At 37.2% G+C, this 16567-nt stretch overlaps 2 protein-coding genes across 13 annotated transcripts; both read right to left on the bottom strand.

Annotated features, from left to right (window-relative positions):
• Positions 1-536: 536 nt before the first annotated feature.
• On the bottom strand, positions 537-3146 carry LOC140877796 (uncharacterized). Its single transcript, XM_073281374.1, has 5 exons — positions 2882-3146; positions 2380-2810; positions 1617-2106; positions 1297-1371; positions 537-859 (listed from the first exon to the last, which is right to left on the bottom strand). Exons 1-5 carry the CDS (start codon positions 3144-3146, stop codon positions 537-539), a joined length of 1584 nt encoding a protein of 527 aa, XP_073137475.1.
• Positions 3147-5686: 2540 nt separating this feature from the next.
• Positions 5687-14323, bottom strand: LOC140877715 (uncharacterized). 12 transcript variants are annotated; one of them, XM_073281275.1, is made up of 16 exons: positions 14146-14323; positions 13952-13980; positions 13752-13854; positions 12781-12952; positions 11731-11916; positions 11144-11304; positions 10786-11062; positions 10270-10484; positions 9930-10028; positions 9320-9843; positions 8246-9006; positions 7848-8046; positions 7378-7536; positions 7193-7228; positions 6353-6559; positions 5687-6238 (listed from the first exon to the last, which is right to left on the bottom strand). In XM_073281275.1, exons 1-13 carry the CDS (start codon positions 14318-14320, stop codon positions 7393-7395), a joined length of 3045 nt encoding a protein of 1014 aa, XP_073137376.1. In that variant the 5' UTR covers positions 14321-14323; the 3' UTR covers positions 5687-6238; positions 6353-6559; positions 7193-7228; positions 7378-7392. The 12 variants fall into 12 exon arrangements, with proteins under 12 accessions (XP_073137376.1, XP_073137380.1, XP_073137381.1 ...); XM_073281279.1 differs by having other exon boundaries at positions 7193-7536; positions 7844-8046; XM_073281280.1 differs by having other exon boundaries at positions 6353-7228; positions 7844-8046.
• Between the last annotated feature and the right edge of the window lie 2244 nt (positions 14324-16567).

The raw sequence follows: 16567 nt of genomic DNA, 5'->3' as shown, positions 1-16567 counted from the left end.
CACCGTATACTCATACTCTCATACTGAGCATGTTAGGCTCACTTCCGGTTATTTTCTGTTGGCTGGATGCCCAATTCCATGGGGCAGATACAGGTAGTTCTCCCGGAGACAGGGAGGTTAGGTGGTGACCAAGGCTGGATAGCGGGATTGACCACTAGGTTTTGCTTACCTGGTATTTGACTTACTCTAATTCCGCAGTTACTCTGATTAAGATTATTTTATTAATTAATTACATGATTAAGTTCTGATTAGTAGATGATCACGGTGTGGGTCACTACAGAAACTTTTTCTTTTGATGAAAAGACAAGTTATGTGGAAGTGTGCCTGTGACTAAGTAATTTTCAAAATTTGCATACCAAGGAGAATTTTCTATTGCAAACAATTTTTCATCTGGAAACCAATCATATATTTCCTCAGTATTATTCTGTGAGCAATCAGGAACACATTCTAATCTAGACAAGTGGTCAGCTACAACATTTTCTACCCCTTTCTTATCCTTTATCTCTAAATAAAATTCTTGTAAGAGCAGGATCCACCTAATCAGTGTATACAGTGACTTTGGAGAGCACAAGGTATGAATGAAACTTGTCAAGAGCAAAAATTACAGCTAGCAATTCCTTTTCAGTGGTAGTATAATTCAATTGAGCTTCATTCAAGGTTTTGCTAGCATAGTAGATAGTACGAAATACCTTGTCTATTCTTTGGCCAAGTACAGCGCCAACCGCCGAGTCGCTCGCATCACACATGACCTCAAAGGGAAGATCCCAATTAGGTGATGTAAGCACTGGTGCAGTTACCAATATCTCTCTCAGGGTCTCTAACGCTTGCAAACAATGTGAGTCAAAGTCAAATGGTGCATCTTTCATTAATAAGGAAGAAAAAGGTTTTGCAATTTTTGAAAACTTGGATAAACCGACGATAAAACCCTGCATGACCTAGAAAACTTCTGACTCCCTTAATTGTCGTCGGTGGAGGCAAATTTTGAATAACTTGTACCTTGGCCTTGTCCACCTCGATTCCCTGTTCAGAAATTTGATGCCCTAACACAATTCCTTATTTTACCATGAAATGACCTTTCTCCCAGTTTAGCACCAAATTTGTTTCCTCGCATCTCACCAAAACAATATTCAAGTTATTCAGACATGAATCAAAATATTGACCAAAGATTGAAAAATCATCCATAAATATTTCTAAAAGATTTTCAACCATATCATGAAAGATTGAAGTCATGCATATCTGAAAGGTTGCAGGAGCATTACAAAGACCAAAAAAGCATACATCTATAAGCAAACGTACCATATGGGCAAGTGAAAGTGGTCTTATCCTGATCTTCAGGTGCAATTGAAATCTGATTATACCCTGAGTACCCATCTAAAAAACAATAAAATTCATACCCAGCAAGTTTTTCTAGCATTTGGTCAATGAAGGGGAGAGGAAAGTGGTATTTACGGGTTGCGTCATTTAATTTCCTGTAATCTATGCACACACGCCAACCAGTAACTGTCCTAGTAGGTATTAATTCATTCTGCTCATTTTGGATCACAGTTATACCCCCTTTTTCGGCACACACTGAACAGGACTCACCTATGCACTATCAGATATTGGATAAATAATACCTGCATCTAGAATTTTAATCGTTTCGGCCTTCACTACCTCTTGCATTTCGGGATTCAATCTTCTCTGTGGCTGGACCAGAGGGTTGATGTTCTCTTCCATTAGGATCTTGTGCATGCAGATGGATGGATTGATCCCTTTGATATCTGTTACCTTCCAGGCGAACACACTCTTGTGATTTTTGAGAAAATCCAGTAGTTTGGCTTCCATGGTACCTGTCAAAGAAGAAGAAATTATGACAGGTAAGTTGTTATTATCACCAAGAAATACATATTTCAAATGAGTTGGTAGTGGTTTCAATTCAACAGTCAGTGGTTCCTCAAGGCTTGGTTTCTGGAGGACTAAATCCTTTCGGTCACCTAGATCTTCAAGTCTAAGCTTGCCACCTTTTCGCCATGGCTGATTATCGTTCAAGAATGCAGTCATCTCTTCTTTTCCTATATGGATTTCGTCCTCATGGGAAGGAGATGCAAGTGCAGCTTCTAAAGGTTCCTAGAATGTCTCATGCACATAATTGTATACAAGTGAGTCAACAACATCTATTTGGAAACATTCTTCATCAAGTTGTGAACATTTGAGTGCATTAAAAACATAAAAAAAAATCTTCTCTTCTCCAACTCTCAGTAGTAATTCTCCCTTTTGGACATCTATGAGTGTTTTTCCTGTTTCCAGGAAAGGTCTTCCCAGAATAATTGACATATCCAAATCTTATTCCATATCGAGTACTACAAAATCCACCGGGAAGATGAATTTGTCTACTTTCACCAGTACATCCTCTATTATTCCTCTTGAATATTTGATAGACCTGTCAGCCAACTGCAACGACATCCTGGTGGGTTTTGGCTCCCCCAAACCCAGTTTCCTGAAAACAGAATATGACATTAGATTTATGCTAGCACCTAAATCACACAAAGCTTTTTGAAAATTCACATCACTAATCATGCAAGGGATAGAGAAACTCCCTGGATCTTTTTGCTTTGGTGGAATCTTGTTCTGAACCAGTGCAGAGCAATTTTCTGTTAAGCTGACCAACGCATGTTCCTCCAATTTCCTCTTGTTGGAGAGAATCTCCTTCAAGAACTTAGCATAGCTAGGCATTTGCATCAATGCGTTGACGAATGGAATGTTGATATTCAATTTCTTGAATACCTCCAAGAATTTGGAAAACTGAGCATCTAACTTGGCCTTCTTAAGAGCTGCAGGGAAAGGTGTGGAATAACAAAATTTGACTGTGATGTGGGTGGAGGTGTAGAATTAGAAGACTTACCTGCTGATTTTTCCGGTACAATGACGAAATCTGTCTTTTGTGGTTCCTGTTGCTCAGTCTCCACTTTCTTTCCACTTCTCAATTCGATTGCTTTCACCTGCGCTTTTGGGTTCTTTTCAGTGTCACTTGGTAAAGTACCATGATCTCTACTAGCCATCGCTTTAGCCAACTGCCCAATCTGATTCTCTAAATTCTTTATTGAAGCATCCTGATTATGCATTCTGGTCTCAGTGGATGATATGAAATTTTTCATCATCTGCTCCATGCTCGATTTCTCTTCCTGAGGTTGTTTTCCCTAATTTTGATTTCCATACTGCATGTTGTTCTGTCCTCCCCATGAAAAATTTGGATGTTTTTTCCACCCTGGATTATATGTATTCGAGAAAGGATCATTCCTAGGGCGATTTTGATTTCCTACATGGTTAGTCATAACTCCCTCTGGCTGATAGTGTGGATTTCCAGTTTGACAGTCTTTAGTAAAATGTTCAGCACCACATTTTTCGCACCACACTTCTTGAATACGCATTGCAGAATTCCCCAAACTTAGCTCATCAATCTTCTTATTCATTATCTCAAGTTGAGCTGCCATTAAAGTAAATGTGTCTACTTGATGCATTCCTGCAGACTTTCGCATAATATTCCTCTCAGACTGAGGGTGATAACTGCTAGATGCCATCTCTTCAATCAACTCACATCCTTCTTCTGGTGATTTTCTTAACAGATTTCCAGCTGCAGCTGCATCTAACATAGTGCGATTAGCATGAGGAAGGCCATAGAAAAAAATTTGTACCACAAGCCAGTCGGGTAATTTGTGGTGTGGGCATCTCCTTAACAACTACTTATAGCATTCCCATGCCTCGTAGAGTGATTCTTGTTCGCCTTGGGCAAACGTAATGATATCTGTTCTCAACTTCATTGACTTTGACAGAGGGAAGTATTTGGCGAGGAAGGCCTGCAGGTAGATTTGTTAGCCATGCTTTTGCTTTATCTCTTAGTGAAAAATGGAATAAGCGTAAACGAATAGCATCATCAGAAACTCCCTGTTGCTTGAAAGTGTCACAAATTTCTAGGAAATTTGCGATATGAGTGTTCGGGTCGTCAATTGATGTGCCACCAAATTGGACTGAGTTCTGAATCATTTGAATGATAGCTGGCTTTATCTCAAAATGGTTTGCTGCTATTGTTGGCCTGATGATGCTCGGTCTAACATCCTCAATGGATGGCAAGGCGCTATCCATCATGGATCTATAAACAGATGGTGTGTTATTCTCGGCATCTCCACCATTCAACATTTGTTGTTCCTCTTATGCCATTGCTTCTCTCTGTTGCCTTCGTCTCCTGCGAAAGGTTCTTTCGATTTCAGGATCAATAGGGATGAGTTCCGGATCAAATGGATGTTGCATGCACTGCAAGAGTATCCCGCAGTTCACAGATGAAAATAATGATTAAAATTGGAATAGAGAAATGTAAATAAAACAAATTAAAGTAATTTATAGTCCTCGGCAACGGTGCCAAAAACTTGATCGAGCAAATACTAACACTTCAAATTAATATAATTATTCCTCACTTTCGCTCGAAACTATCGCAAGTGCACGAATCAAATTATAGTAAAGTGTACTAAGTACGAGTATCGTCCTCAGGGACTATTTTAACAATAAATTGTTTATCTTATTTCTCTATCCAAAGTAATGAAATTTTGAGAATAATTTTAGCTAAGATTATAAACTAAAAAAAATAACTTCAAACCACTTAAATTAAAAGAACAAAAGATAGTTTTTAACAAGGAATAGTAATAAAGAAATATGTTGGAATTTCGGTTCACCTCCCCCTAATTGAATTGGACGATTGAAATTTACTTTTATACACTTATGTTTGACAGAAATTCCTAATATGACGACACTCTCTCTCAAGTTATGCCAACCTAATTCAATTTAACAAAATAATCAAATCTCTCTAATTATTTATCATTACCGATTGCCTTGCGCTCTTTGAATTCCCATAACTTTCAACCTGGTGGTCTATGGTTATCAGCATGTACTAAATATCATATCTCTATGCATATTTTAAGTCCATGGATCATGTCCCTCGTCCTAATCATGAATTTATCTCTCGATAATAATTCACAACATACGAAACTATGTTAAAGTTAGCTATTCCTCAACATATATAATAATAAAACCAGTGTTTCCGGAACCGGATTGGACCGGCCGGTTCGACCGGTTCGACCGAGAACCGGTCACCGGACCGGTCCGATCCGACCCGACCCCAAAAACCGGAAAACCGGTCCAACCGGTCAGAACCGGTCAAAACCGGTCAAGAACCGGTTGGACCGGCCAAGAACCGGAAAACCGGTTCAACCGGTTTTTCGAATTTTTTTTATTTTTTTATTTTGAAAATTAATTTTTTTTATTTTTAAACCTTAGATTTAATATTTTTATATATAAATACATTATTATTTGAAATTATACTTCATTTAAAATTTTTTAAAATAATTATTGGTTTTTAAAAAAATAATAAATAATTTATTATTTAAATAATTTATAACTATAATTGATATTTTAAATATATTTACATATTTATTTAGCTTTTAAACTATGTTAAATATATATTTTATATCTATTTATATAATTTTTGAGTTTTTAAAATTTCAAAATATATTATTTATTATATTAAATTATATAAACGGTTTTCCGGTTCGACCGTCCGGTTAAAACGGTCCGACCGATTGGACCATTTTTTTAAGTAAACCGGTTCGATCACCGATCCGATTATGAAAACACTGAATAAAACCATGACAAAATTAAATAATAATATAAAGCAAACTCAATTCGTCCAAAATATTCAATCACACAAAAGTGTTTCGGGAGTAGGATCCTCTAGATTCCAACAAAATAAAGCTCAGCTACTTGAACTCATAATAAAAATCAATCTAACAAAGATTTTCAACATCAAATATTAAAGTTTGGAAGAAGAAAGACTCAAAACGAGAAGAAGAAAGACTACAATCTCCACAAGCCGCCACCTCTGAATCTTCTGCCTTTTCGAACCCTTAAAAACGTCCAAAATTTATCTATTTATAGTGCCCAAGAGTTCTTTCCATGTACAACAACCGAGAAAATAAAATTTCCAAATACGCGAGAGCGCCCATGCGGTAGAATTTGACGGCTCGGGCGCATGGAACTCTGCCTCTGTTCTGTTTCTTTTCCTCGAGGCCGCGCTCGGGCTGACGATTTGACCGCCCGAGCGCACCCCTCTCTGCCTTTTTCTTTTCTTTTCTCTAATGCTATGCTCGGGCTGCAAGATTTGACGGCCCGAGCGCACCGGTTTTGCCCAGCAGATGTGATTTTTCTTGTTTTCCTGCCACATCAACCATAAATGCAAGAGGAGTGAACAATATGCATGAGAAAACACTAAATGCAAATAAACTAACTTTAATACAAACAAAATAAAGCGAAACTAATGCAAACACACCGAAATCATGCAATAAAAACACGTAAAATTGACTCATGTCAATGCTCAAGTCCCGTCGGTTATGCGGGCAGTTTTATTACTTTGTTGTAAGTGATTACTTGTAATCTTGTACTTGTACTCTTAAAAAAATAAACTTCAAAATTCATTGAGGTGCTCCCAAGTCCCAACCAATGAGTCCAGCGGCACATGTCCATCACTACAAGTGCCCTGAAAAGAAAAGGAACATAAGCAAAGGCAAAAGACATCGCATCTTTCCATTAGATATATGAACTACAATCATAATCTCAAAATAAGACAAGTCTTTTGTAGCCAATACAATACCGTGCATTTTAGTGTCACACTCACACATCTAGGTTTTTTGAACTTTCCATCCAATAAAGGTTGATCAAAGACTCACAGTGCAAAATAAAAAAGGCACAATCCAACTCGTGATTTCTGGTTCATACAACCATCCCCCAGCTGTTGATTCCCGCATCCAAATCCCCCAAAACCATTCCATTCCAAAAATAAGTAGAAACAATCACTACCCACCCTTTAACCGTCGTCCGAAGCCAAACTTCATAAACTTCAATTGACACGCACTCGGAAACTAGGACCGAGGACTGAAATATTACTCTTCTTAAAGCAGTTTTAATATACCTTGAAGTATGATTTAAGAAGTATAGACCATGTATAGCAGGGTACTAGGGTAAAATATAATATAAAACCAAAGTCATGACACATGCATCTAATGTGTTCTCAAATCAATAAATCCTTAAATCACACAGATCTCATAATGCCACCCACAACAACTCGATTGAATGCTGAATATAAACTCAAAATACACACAATACATCTTACTTTTCGTCATGCTTCTTCCATTCTGTATCATTGGAACTGCACCACGGTATCTGTATTTAATAAACAGAAGAGGGCAAGCACATACACGCATGGAAAAAAGAAAAGGATAACATGGCTGCATCTATTAAGTCTCTTTAAAGATTAAATGGCTACATCTGAAAAGAATGTACAGGAATGGCAAATACACTGATATCCGGAATCTAAAAAGGGAGTTTGATCGATCCATTTGATGAAGTAGGGAATATACTAATGCTCTTCGGTTTTGATGTATCTTTTGAGGATTCAAGAGCTCGAGAAGCTTGCAGTGCCATCTCTGCATGGAGTTGCAGACATGCCATAGCGAGCTGCATTTTAAAGCGAAAAATATGATTATATACACTGTATCCAAAGAAACGAAAAAAATCCAATTCAGGCATCCACATTCAGATAAGATCCTGGTAAACTAGGTTGACACATTCAGATAAGATCCTAGTAAACTAGGTTGACCGTGTAAGAGATTGGAGGTATAAGAAAGCAAATAAGTAGACAACCTGACAGGGATAGTGGGATGAAAATGGATCCCAAACAAGCTTCAAGAAAATCCATTAGAAGAATCAAATACAACATTTTCTTGCAACTTTAGCTTCTATCTAAATGGACTTATTCGCATACCTACCGTGTAGCATTCTTTGTCTGTGTCAGATTCAGCCACCTGCACTGCCCATGTGCGAACCCACTCAAGCCCTTCAGAGATCTCAATATTTCCATCAACCAGAGCAGATGCAACAAATGATGGATGCAGGGCCAACAACACACATGAAGCAGTAAAAAGGACAGATCTCCTCACATACGATTCTGCATGATGGGATACCTCCCTGTTTTAAAGTAAGCCAAATATCTGAATCATGAGGATCCACCTAAAAAATTGTTGATTTAAATCATTTGATAACATATGAGATTGCCATTTTTTTTAAATAATAGTAATAGTGCAGAAAATAAGATTTCTACCCAAATAAACACAAGTTAATTGGTAGTCAAGCCTCCACACTCGTGGCATTTGTTAAATGTCAATACCTGGATCGTAACATATCCAAAAGAGGGGATGCCAAAACAGAAGCTTCTGGGTGCATTGCTGCACACTTCATACATACCCCAAGCATGTGGATGAGTTTCCCCAAGACAATAAAATCCCTCCCCAATAAATCAACACCATGCCTCTTTTTGTCAAACCCCTGCATGGCTGGAAGCATAAATGCAACAGCATATTGTGGAAACCTGTTCTGCAACTGTTCTGTCTGGTTATCTTGAACTGCTGACCGAAGGCTCCAGCGGCGGGTCTTCCCCCTCTTGATCTGCCCTGCTTTGGATGGAAGTTCTCTTTCATACGAGTAAGACCAGTTCAATGGAGTTCCTGCTGATGGAATTTCCTTCCAGGACCCTGCGTTTGGAGGACCTCCATTTCTTGGTACATACCATGGTTGATCTGAAGTTTGTGTTATGAGGGACTTCGGTTTCTCAGATTTCAGGATTCTTGCACTTGCAAGCTCCTGCGCGGCATCTGTCATGACATCCAAGATGATTATCCGCTGACCGATGTCTACGTTAGGTGAATACAGCAGCTTGTTAAGACTATCAAGAGATTCATGAGGACAGGTGACAATCAATGCTACCAGTGCCCTTTGTCTTTTTTCTTCAGCTGATTCTTCTTCTCCTTCCACAGTCAAGTCAGAGCAACGGACCATTAGAAGCGTCCTAGCCAAATCACCAGCCATATATTTTAGCTCGTCTGGTGATGCTCGAACCAGCTTCTCAGCAACATCAAGGGCCTTCTCTACCTGCATATGGGTAAACATTCATCATTAAGGAATGTGCTTATGGAGCACTTCGCGATCAACCACATAAATAATTAGATATATGATACATGGAATAATACACATCAAACTTTTGCAAATTTTAAACCAGATCGGATGTATCCGGGAGTGAGCATTAGTACAAAATAAAAGACAGTAGTAACACACGATGAAATACTTTGTATTTCTTGTGTGATAACTAACAGCACAACCCAATTTATCTGCCGACAGAAAACCATATAGTTATGTACTGAAGACATAAAGGACGTCAGGATGTTGCAAATATCCTTGAACTTACACCCTCTGCATCATCTGATTTTCTTAATGCTGCGATCACATCAGCCAACTGCGAGAACTTTCTTGTCAAATCAGTGTCATCATCTGTTAAGTCATATGGTTTCAAAGACTCATTTGAGGTACCAGAATCCTCACTTCCATTGACACTGCCATCTTCATCAAAGGCTGAATCATTATTTAAAGTTGCCGGATCAATTATTTCATCAGGATCAACTAAATCAAATTGCACATTTTTCTTTATAGCTGTTGAGTCTTTACTGATCCCATTATCTTCATTCTTTTGAATTTCTTTTCCAGGGATCATAGCACGAGGAATTTCTCTATCAGAATTTTCATTCACTTTGAGCATTGTTGCTGTTGGAGGCCCGTTGATTGGGTTTGTTTTCCCAAACTCCCAATCTATTGTCTCCTCATGGCAACTATCATCAAGATACAAAGGATTTTTGGGGTCTATGACCTTAGAAAATACAAAAGCAATACCGCTTGCCATTTTACGAACCAAATACTCAGGGCTCTCTAGCCTACCTGTCAGCAACATGAATTTTGGTAGGATCACTATAGGTTACCAATTTTACAAGCATTTCAATTGTGAGAAAAAATCCAAAACCTACGACTGATCCCCTGTAGAATTGATGGCAGTGCATCCTTTGTAGCATCTAGATCTTCTTTACTCATCTTCTCCAGGCAAAGGCCTAACGCAGCAGTTACATCTGTATCTCATGTCAAGGAAATCATATGAACAATGCCATGACAGGAAATAAAAAGTACTGTTTAACATTGTTTAGATGATAATGGCACTGAAGCACGTGCAATCAATAATCAAACTATCAAAGTGGGTCTTGAACTGAAGATAAGAGTGGCTGATTCTATGCAGAAGTCAGTTTTTACAAATCGTAAACTCCACAACTATCAACCCTTTGGTTAGTACTCAATAACGTATTACAAGGATACACACTTGTCGCTCAATTGGGGTTGATTGCACAAACTCGCTTCTTGACCATGCTGCGACAAGGCGCTGCACTGTCTCTGAGAGACCCCGAGTATTAAGAGATTTTACCGATAAAGCATCGTCAGGGTTGCATTCAAGTACCGCAAAATGAAGAATCCATCTTAAGCAACAGGTAGGAAACACTTTCCAGAGTAAGAATTTCTCTCGAAAAGCAAACCTGAGAGCAGCAAAAGGTAGAAATATAATCAATCACATCTTCATGGATAAGCAGAAATCACGAGTCATGGAAAAAATTAAAACTACTTCTATTTGAATAAATCATAGAATCTTGAGCGGTACGATTGATCTAAAGTATGCCCTTGCACATAGAGAAAGTAAAACTTGTTTCTTATTGATTGATAATCCAACTTTCATTAAGGTTTTGTAAGAGTAATGTTAACAGAGATTAGTAATTTATCTTTCTTTGGTTCCTTGAAGTTAGTATAACAGTGTCATGTAAATCTTTATTACAATATTACCTAACTGAAGGTTGGCGCTTATAGAGGCGACCAAAAAGTATCCACAAAAACCAATAACCCTCAACATCGTTGACATTTTGAACAGCTAGTTGATGCAAGAGTTCTTCAGCTATTCTTTCAACAGAATGGGAATCATTCACTGCCTCCATGAGTTTCAACCAGAAACGCACACCTGGTTGTGACATAAAAATTTCATCGACAGCCACCCCAGAGCTTGATTTTAAGACGTTGCAAATATTTCCAAGGATCAATGGAATCACATCACGCAATAGTTCACCTGAAAAGTGTAAAAGCTAGCTATTTAATGAGCACAAGCATTACAGATTGTTAACTTCAGGATCTAGGAATTTCAAAATACCAGTATACCCTCGACGACAAATACGGGAAATTGCTTCTCCAACAAAAAGAATACCACTATTCTTCTGGTTTTCATATGCAAAAGATGACTCCTCAACCAACTTATCATCCCACTCCATCATTCCGTGGAAAAGCTGAGTTGTGATTCTTTTGAAGAACAAGCTGGAATATCGAGTTAAGGATAAAAACAGAGCAAGAGGAGCATGGATAAGTTACTATATGATCATAAAGATACAAAATAATCCATTTAAGAAGTCTAACATTTGTATTTTTATTGGTGTTCCACCACTCAAAGTTTAACGAGCATTGCAATGGGAAGTAAATAATCAAGAGTTATGTAAACACATTCGGGTGTTCTCATGCTTCTTTCTAACAATTAAGTGATTCTCCCTTGTGGACAAAATCAAAGGTCTAAAGTGATCCTCAATTACAGGTGATGCTGCACAATGCAGACACATGTTCCATGTGCTTCATTTGAAACAATATCACAAAATCCCTATTCATGAAGGCAAACTTCAGTCCATATGAACACAGGACCGTATTTTGTGCATAAACAAACATGAAGTTGTCTTAAAGTGTCGAGGATACCGAGGTGAAAGTGAAGTCGGGGCTCCTTGTCTTGCTTTATCAGGAATAGATGTAATTAGCTGTGAGACCCTGGAAATAACCTGCTTGAGTTGTTCTTGGCCAAGATCTTCACATTGACAACCACCACAGAAATCTCTAACCATCTGAAGCACCCCATTATTCTCCAGCAAGCAAAGGACAAGCAATCTATTTCACAAAATGTGAGCAAGAATATCTGTATATGCTTTCTAGAGAGAATTCCATCACCTAAACATACTTGTGAAGGAATACAAACAAGTAGCGTGGTGTAATCTACACATGTAAGACATACTTAACTGGAAGCTAATATACAAACAAGGTGAAACAAAAGCCCTGACATAATTGCTCTTTTAGATATTACAATATTCGTCCTTGATTTGTTATTCAAAAGGTACAACTTTCTTTATGACCAAAATCGCAGTTCAGCCCTCCTAAACAAACAGAGAGAAAAATACCGATTTATGTCTCACAAATCAAAGGTTGCAAACCATAGCATACCAGTAAATACTGAAAACCCTATGCAACACAGTATAAAGCCAAATCCAATAAGAAATGCTCAGCATTAGAAACTGAGTAATTAGTTTCAACTAAATCAGCAGCCCAAAATCCACATAAAATCAATGATGGACTTTGGAGCTTAATCACTCACTCTATGAACCGCCAAATGAAATTGCTGAAGAGAGTGAGTATATCAATCATACATACCACAGAAGACATTATACAAATATCAAAACAAGGCCAACCTTAATCTAAAATTTCCTCAATCAACAATTTTTTTTTTGTTTGGATAACTCAAAATTAATTGACAGAATTAGATATCTGTGAAAAATCAATGACTCCATTCTCATATGTATGGATTAGTCTCATATAAAACAGAATTATAGAACAAAGTTCTTATAAAACTTTATTTGATGATTTTAAGCTAAGACAAGCATGAATGAAAAGCAACAGGCAAAACACAATAAGATGTGAATAAATGATAACATCAAAAAATGAGAAAGATTGTGATTAAATAAATTTTCTACTGGTTACCTCTCAGCATTTGAGCACACAGCATTTGAATCATGACTACCACTTCCAATCTGCTGTAGACAAGGAACCACCTCATAAACAATCTCAGCAGCACAGCCGTTAATGAAAAACACATCATATGACTGTTTCTTTGCAGAAGTTGGGAAGCATGCCAGCCAATTGGAAGCGACATCTTTATGAAATCACAATATCTTTTAGAGATCAACTAAAGCCACATCATAGGGAAAAATGAAGTATAGAAGAAATCAAGAATTGAAGTAATACAGGTTGAGCAAATTCAAACTTTACAACAGACAAGGCAGTTTGATCGATGGGTTAAATTTCCAGTCAGAAAATTGGAAACTACTCAAGCACCGAAGCATGAGCAATGTATTTTAGTTCATCTATAAATATATGTACAAGTATATATCGAATTAAAGAAATATAAGAATTCTTCTGCATTGGAAATGAAAAGCCTTGTTGTACTAGCCGAGCGAGATAAAATTTTACTATGCATGCAACATGTTTATTAAGGCAGTTAAAATTTTCCAATGATTTCATATAAATGGTAAAACCATGCATATGCTTGCTCTCAATTGCTAAATACACCTAAGCTCGTTCATATGACAATGCATTGATCTATCCATACTGTCACGCCCCGGGCCCTTGCCCGCACCTGCTCGACTGCTCAATAAGCTCATATAGCAACTACTTCGTATTCGTCCTCGCTTTACCAAAATGATTAACCCTAAATCCTTGATTTTTCCATCGTGGGACAGGGGTATCACACATACAACCATGAGCATAAAGATACAAAAGAGAATAAACAGCAGCAGGGTTCAGAATGCGTTATAAAATGAAAGTATAATGCCATAATAAAGCCACGAAAGGTGTTATAGGGCAAACCAACCCTACCCTTTACAAAGCAAAAAAAGAAAAAAAAAACTATCAAGGATATAAAAAAAAAACAGATTTAAAAAAAGAACACTTACCAAACAACAAAAATCTGGCAAATGCTCGAAATGCGGAGCCCTTGTAGAAAATATTCCACAATTCAGTTCTCTCATCTTCACTGGGAAACTCCACAGCCAACAACTACCAAAAAGATTCAGAACAAATCAAAATCGTTTCTTTTCAAATGTTCTGAAAATTCCCCACAAATAAACTTAGGAAAATTTACATCCATACGGACCTCATGTCGGAATTTCACATCAAGACAACCTACAAAAAAAAAAAAAAAACAGAACAATAAGCTAAAAAAAAATCACACTATATGCTGCTAATACGCAATGGAATTAAACAAATTTCGCCAAAAGTTTGAAATCAGATACACTGAGCAAGCATTGAACTAAAAGCAAAGCGGCAGTATTAATCAAGGGGGGGAACCTGAAATTGAACTGGTATCGAGAGGAAAGAGGGAAGCGGCGAGAGAACAAAGAGCGACAACAACTTGATCGACTTGGCTGGCGTCATTGACTGCGGAGATGACGACAGCAACCTTCTCCAGTACTCTTCTCTCCAGTTCTCTCCGTTGCTTCTCTGCAGAGGGCTCCATTTCCATGGTCAGCCGAAGAGTTTTGACACAAAATCAAGGCCTTTAAAACACACAAACAATTATTTAAAAAAAAAAAAATAAGAAAAAACACACGCACAAACAATTGTTAATTATTTGTTTGTTTTTAGGAAATTTTTTATTATATTTTTTATTAAACGTACGTCTTGCCTTACACCTAGTATTTATATTATAAAAATTTCCTTAATTTAATATAATTAGATATTTTTTAATTCTCCATTAGCTAATTTTACCAGACTCATATTGTTGAGACTCTATTTGCACACACGAAATTTTTATTTCTTGAAAAATTGATGTTCTCATTTCAATTTTTTTAACCTTGTCTTGATGGATATAGTGTTCTCGATACTAGATCAATTCCATAGTTGTGCTGTATGTACTCCATAACTAGGATCCCAGAGAAGGTGTTAAGAGTCCTATAATGTGATGTGGGCAAAACAATCGTCTCCCTAATCAGCAAGTAAATCGAAAAGTCGTACGTTCTCGTGATCTCCTGCTTCCTCGGTCACCTGAAGAGGACGAACGATTTTTTGATCTCCTACTCCTTTGGTCACCTGAAGAAGTCGTACGATCTCCTTTTAGGCTGTCACATGATTCACGAACACACGTTAAAGGTGCCGGGTGGTCACCCGACGAAAACCCTCCGACGCTCAAGTCGGCGATCACCTCCACACAAAACAGGAGAGCACATAGCTTTTATAAACCAAAGAGTCAGTTACTTGAAATGAAAAGCTTGAGTGATATTTATAGACAAAATCAAGTTAAATTGCACATTAAACCTCAAATGAACCAAAAATTGGCAATTAACCATGCTAAGGTCTAAAAATGTAAATTAACCCTTCAGGGCTCCCAAATTAAGAATTAATCATTTAAACATGCGATTCTCGCAAATTGACTCACTTAATTTATTTATATATTATAAATATATTAAAAATATACTTATATCCATCATAGGCCCCCTACTCTCGATTAGCTGCAGTTTTATTGAAGATGATCGAGAGTACCATTATAAAATACCAAGATTTTATTTTTAATTATTTTCGTGACATAAAATTTAATTATCAAATATCATTTTTTAATTAAAAAATCTTGCCACCCACCAAATATATTTGGCTCTCACTCACAAATTTTATCGTTCACGTTAATGTACCAAACGCAAAACCATTAATGCACTTTTCCTTTTTTAGGCTTTTTCTTGTTTATTATACGCGTGCTCTGTTCCTTTTCCTTCCTTCTTCTCTGTTTCGCTTTTTGTCTGTTTTTTTTTCTTTTGGATTGAAATTTTGGGGGATAAAGCCCATTTTCGTCCCTTTTGTTTGCAACTTATTCTCAAATAATTCCTTGAATTTTCGGGCAGCCAAAATAGTCCCTCGTATTTCATTTTTTTCCGCATTTGGTCCCTCCCGTTATATGCACGTTAAAATTTGACGGGAAAAAGCCCACGTCTCCATTTCTCTGTTATTTCCCCCAAATTGAAACTCTTTTTCACGTTTTCCCAAATCCAAACCCTAGAACACATAACACAAATTCAAATTCGACGCCCACATCTTGATACCACGCTCTTCTTCAAGTTTTGCACCGTCATTTCTTCCAGTTGGGTGGAAAGATAAGGTCATCTCTTTGAAATCCAGATCTCGTGTAAGGTAAATGCTTTCCTTCATCTATCTCTAGATTCGCGTTTACATGTTTTCGAGGATGAAAAGCCACATAATTTGACTTCTTTTCAAGAGGAGCAATTTATCTAATGTTGGTATGTGGTATAGATAGGCCTGATAATGAAATTTCAGACCTAAACCTGTCATCTCTACATGTTATTTACCTTATTATTGTAGTCAAAGATCTGCATGTTTCTGATGCTTGACTCTTCTGCTGAAACAAGGAAATGTAAGGAAACCATATCAATAGCTATCTCTCTTAACATTGATGTCTTGAGTGTCTCCATGAAGTGTTCAAATTAGAACCATGCTATTCTTCAAATTCTCAAATGTTTCTTGTGGTTTCAATTAGTCATTATATTAATTATGACCTTTGAATAATTATAGATATTATGTGTTTTCCTGTAGTATCTCTGCTAATCTTTAGGTGAATTGACCTCAAGTTCTTGGTGTTAAAGTTTAAAATGCATAATCTGTGCTTCATTCGCCTATAAGAATTCGACCTTTCGCTCCCTGATTTACTGGTGGATTCTATACGTGTCTACAACCACCATGAAATTCCATATTTTTCTAATGCTAG

This window comes from Henckelia pumila, chromosome 2 (genome assembly GCF_033568475.1).
Source record: "Henckelia pumila isolate YLH828 chromosome 2, ASM3356847v2, whole genome shotgun sequence".
NCBI lineage: Eukaryota > Viridiplantae > Streptophyta > Magnoliopsida > Lamiales > Gesneriaceae > Henckelia > Henckelia pumila.
The sequence above is the reverse complement of the archived record's forward strand: the minus strand, read 5'-3'. Positions and strand labels throughout refer to the sequence as shown.

Coding starts and splice junctions, on each gene's coding strand:
- LOC140877796 (XM_073281374.1), bottom strand. CDS start 3,146: ATGGAGCAGATGATGAAAAATTTCATATCATCCACTGAGACCAGAATG. Junction 2,107..2,379: donor GAATAATAGAGGATGTACTG/GTGAAAGTAGAC, acceptor GAGACATTCTAG/GAACCTTTAGAAGCTGCACT. Junction 1,372..1,616: donor GATTAAAATTCTAGATGCAG/GTATTATTTATC, acceptor ATTGTTTTTTAG/ATGGGTACTCAGGGTATAAT.
- LOC140877715 (XM_073281270.1), bottom strand. CDS start 14,320: ATGGAAATGGAGCCCTCTGCAGAGAAGCAACGGAGAGAACTGGAGAGA. Junction 13,981..14,145: donor CGATACCAGTTCAATTTCAG/GTTCCCCCCCTT, acceptor TTTTTTTTGTAG/GTTGTCTTGATGTGAAATTC. Junction 7,537..7,847: donor CAGACAAAGAATGCTACACG/GTAGGTATGCGA, acceptor TTTAAAATGCAG/CTCGCTATGGCATGTCTGCA.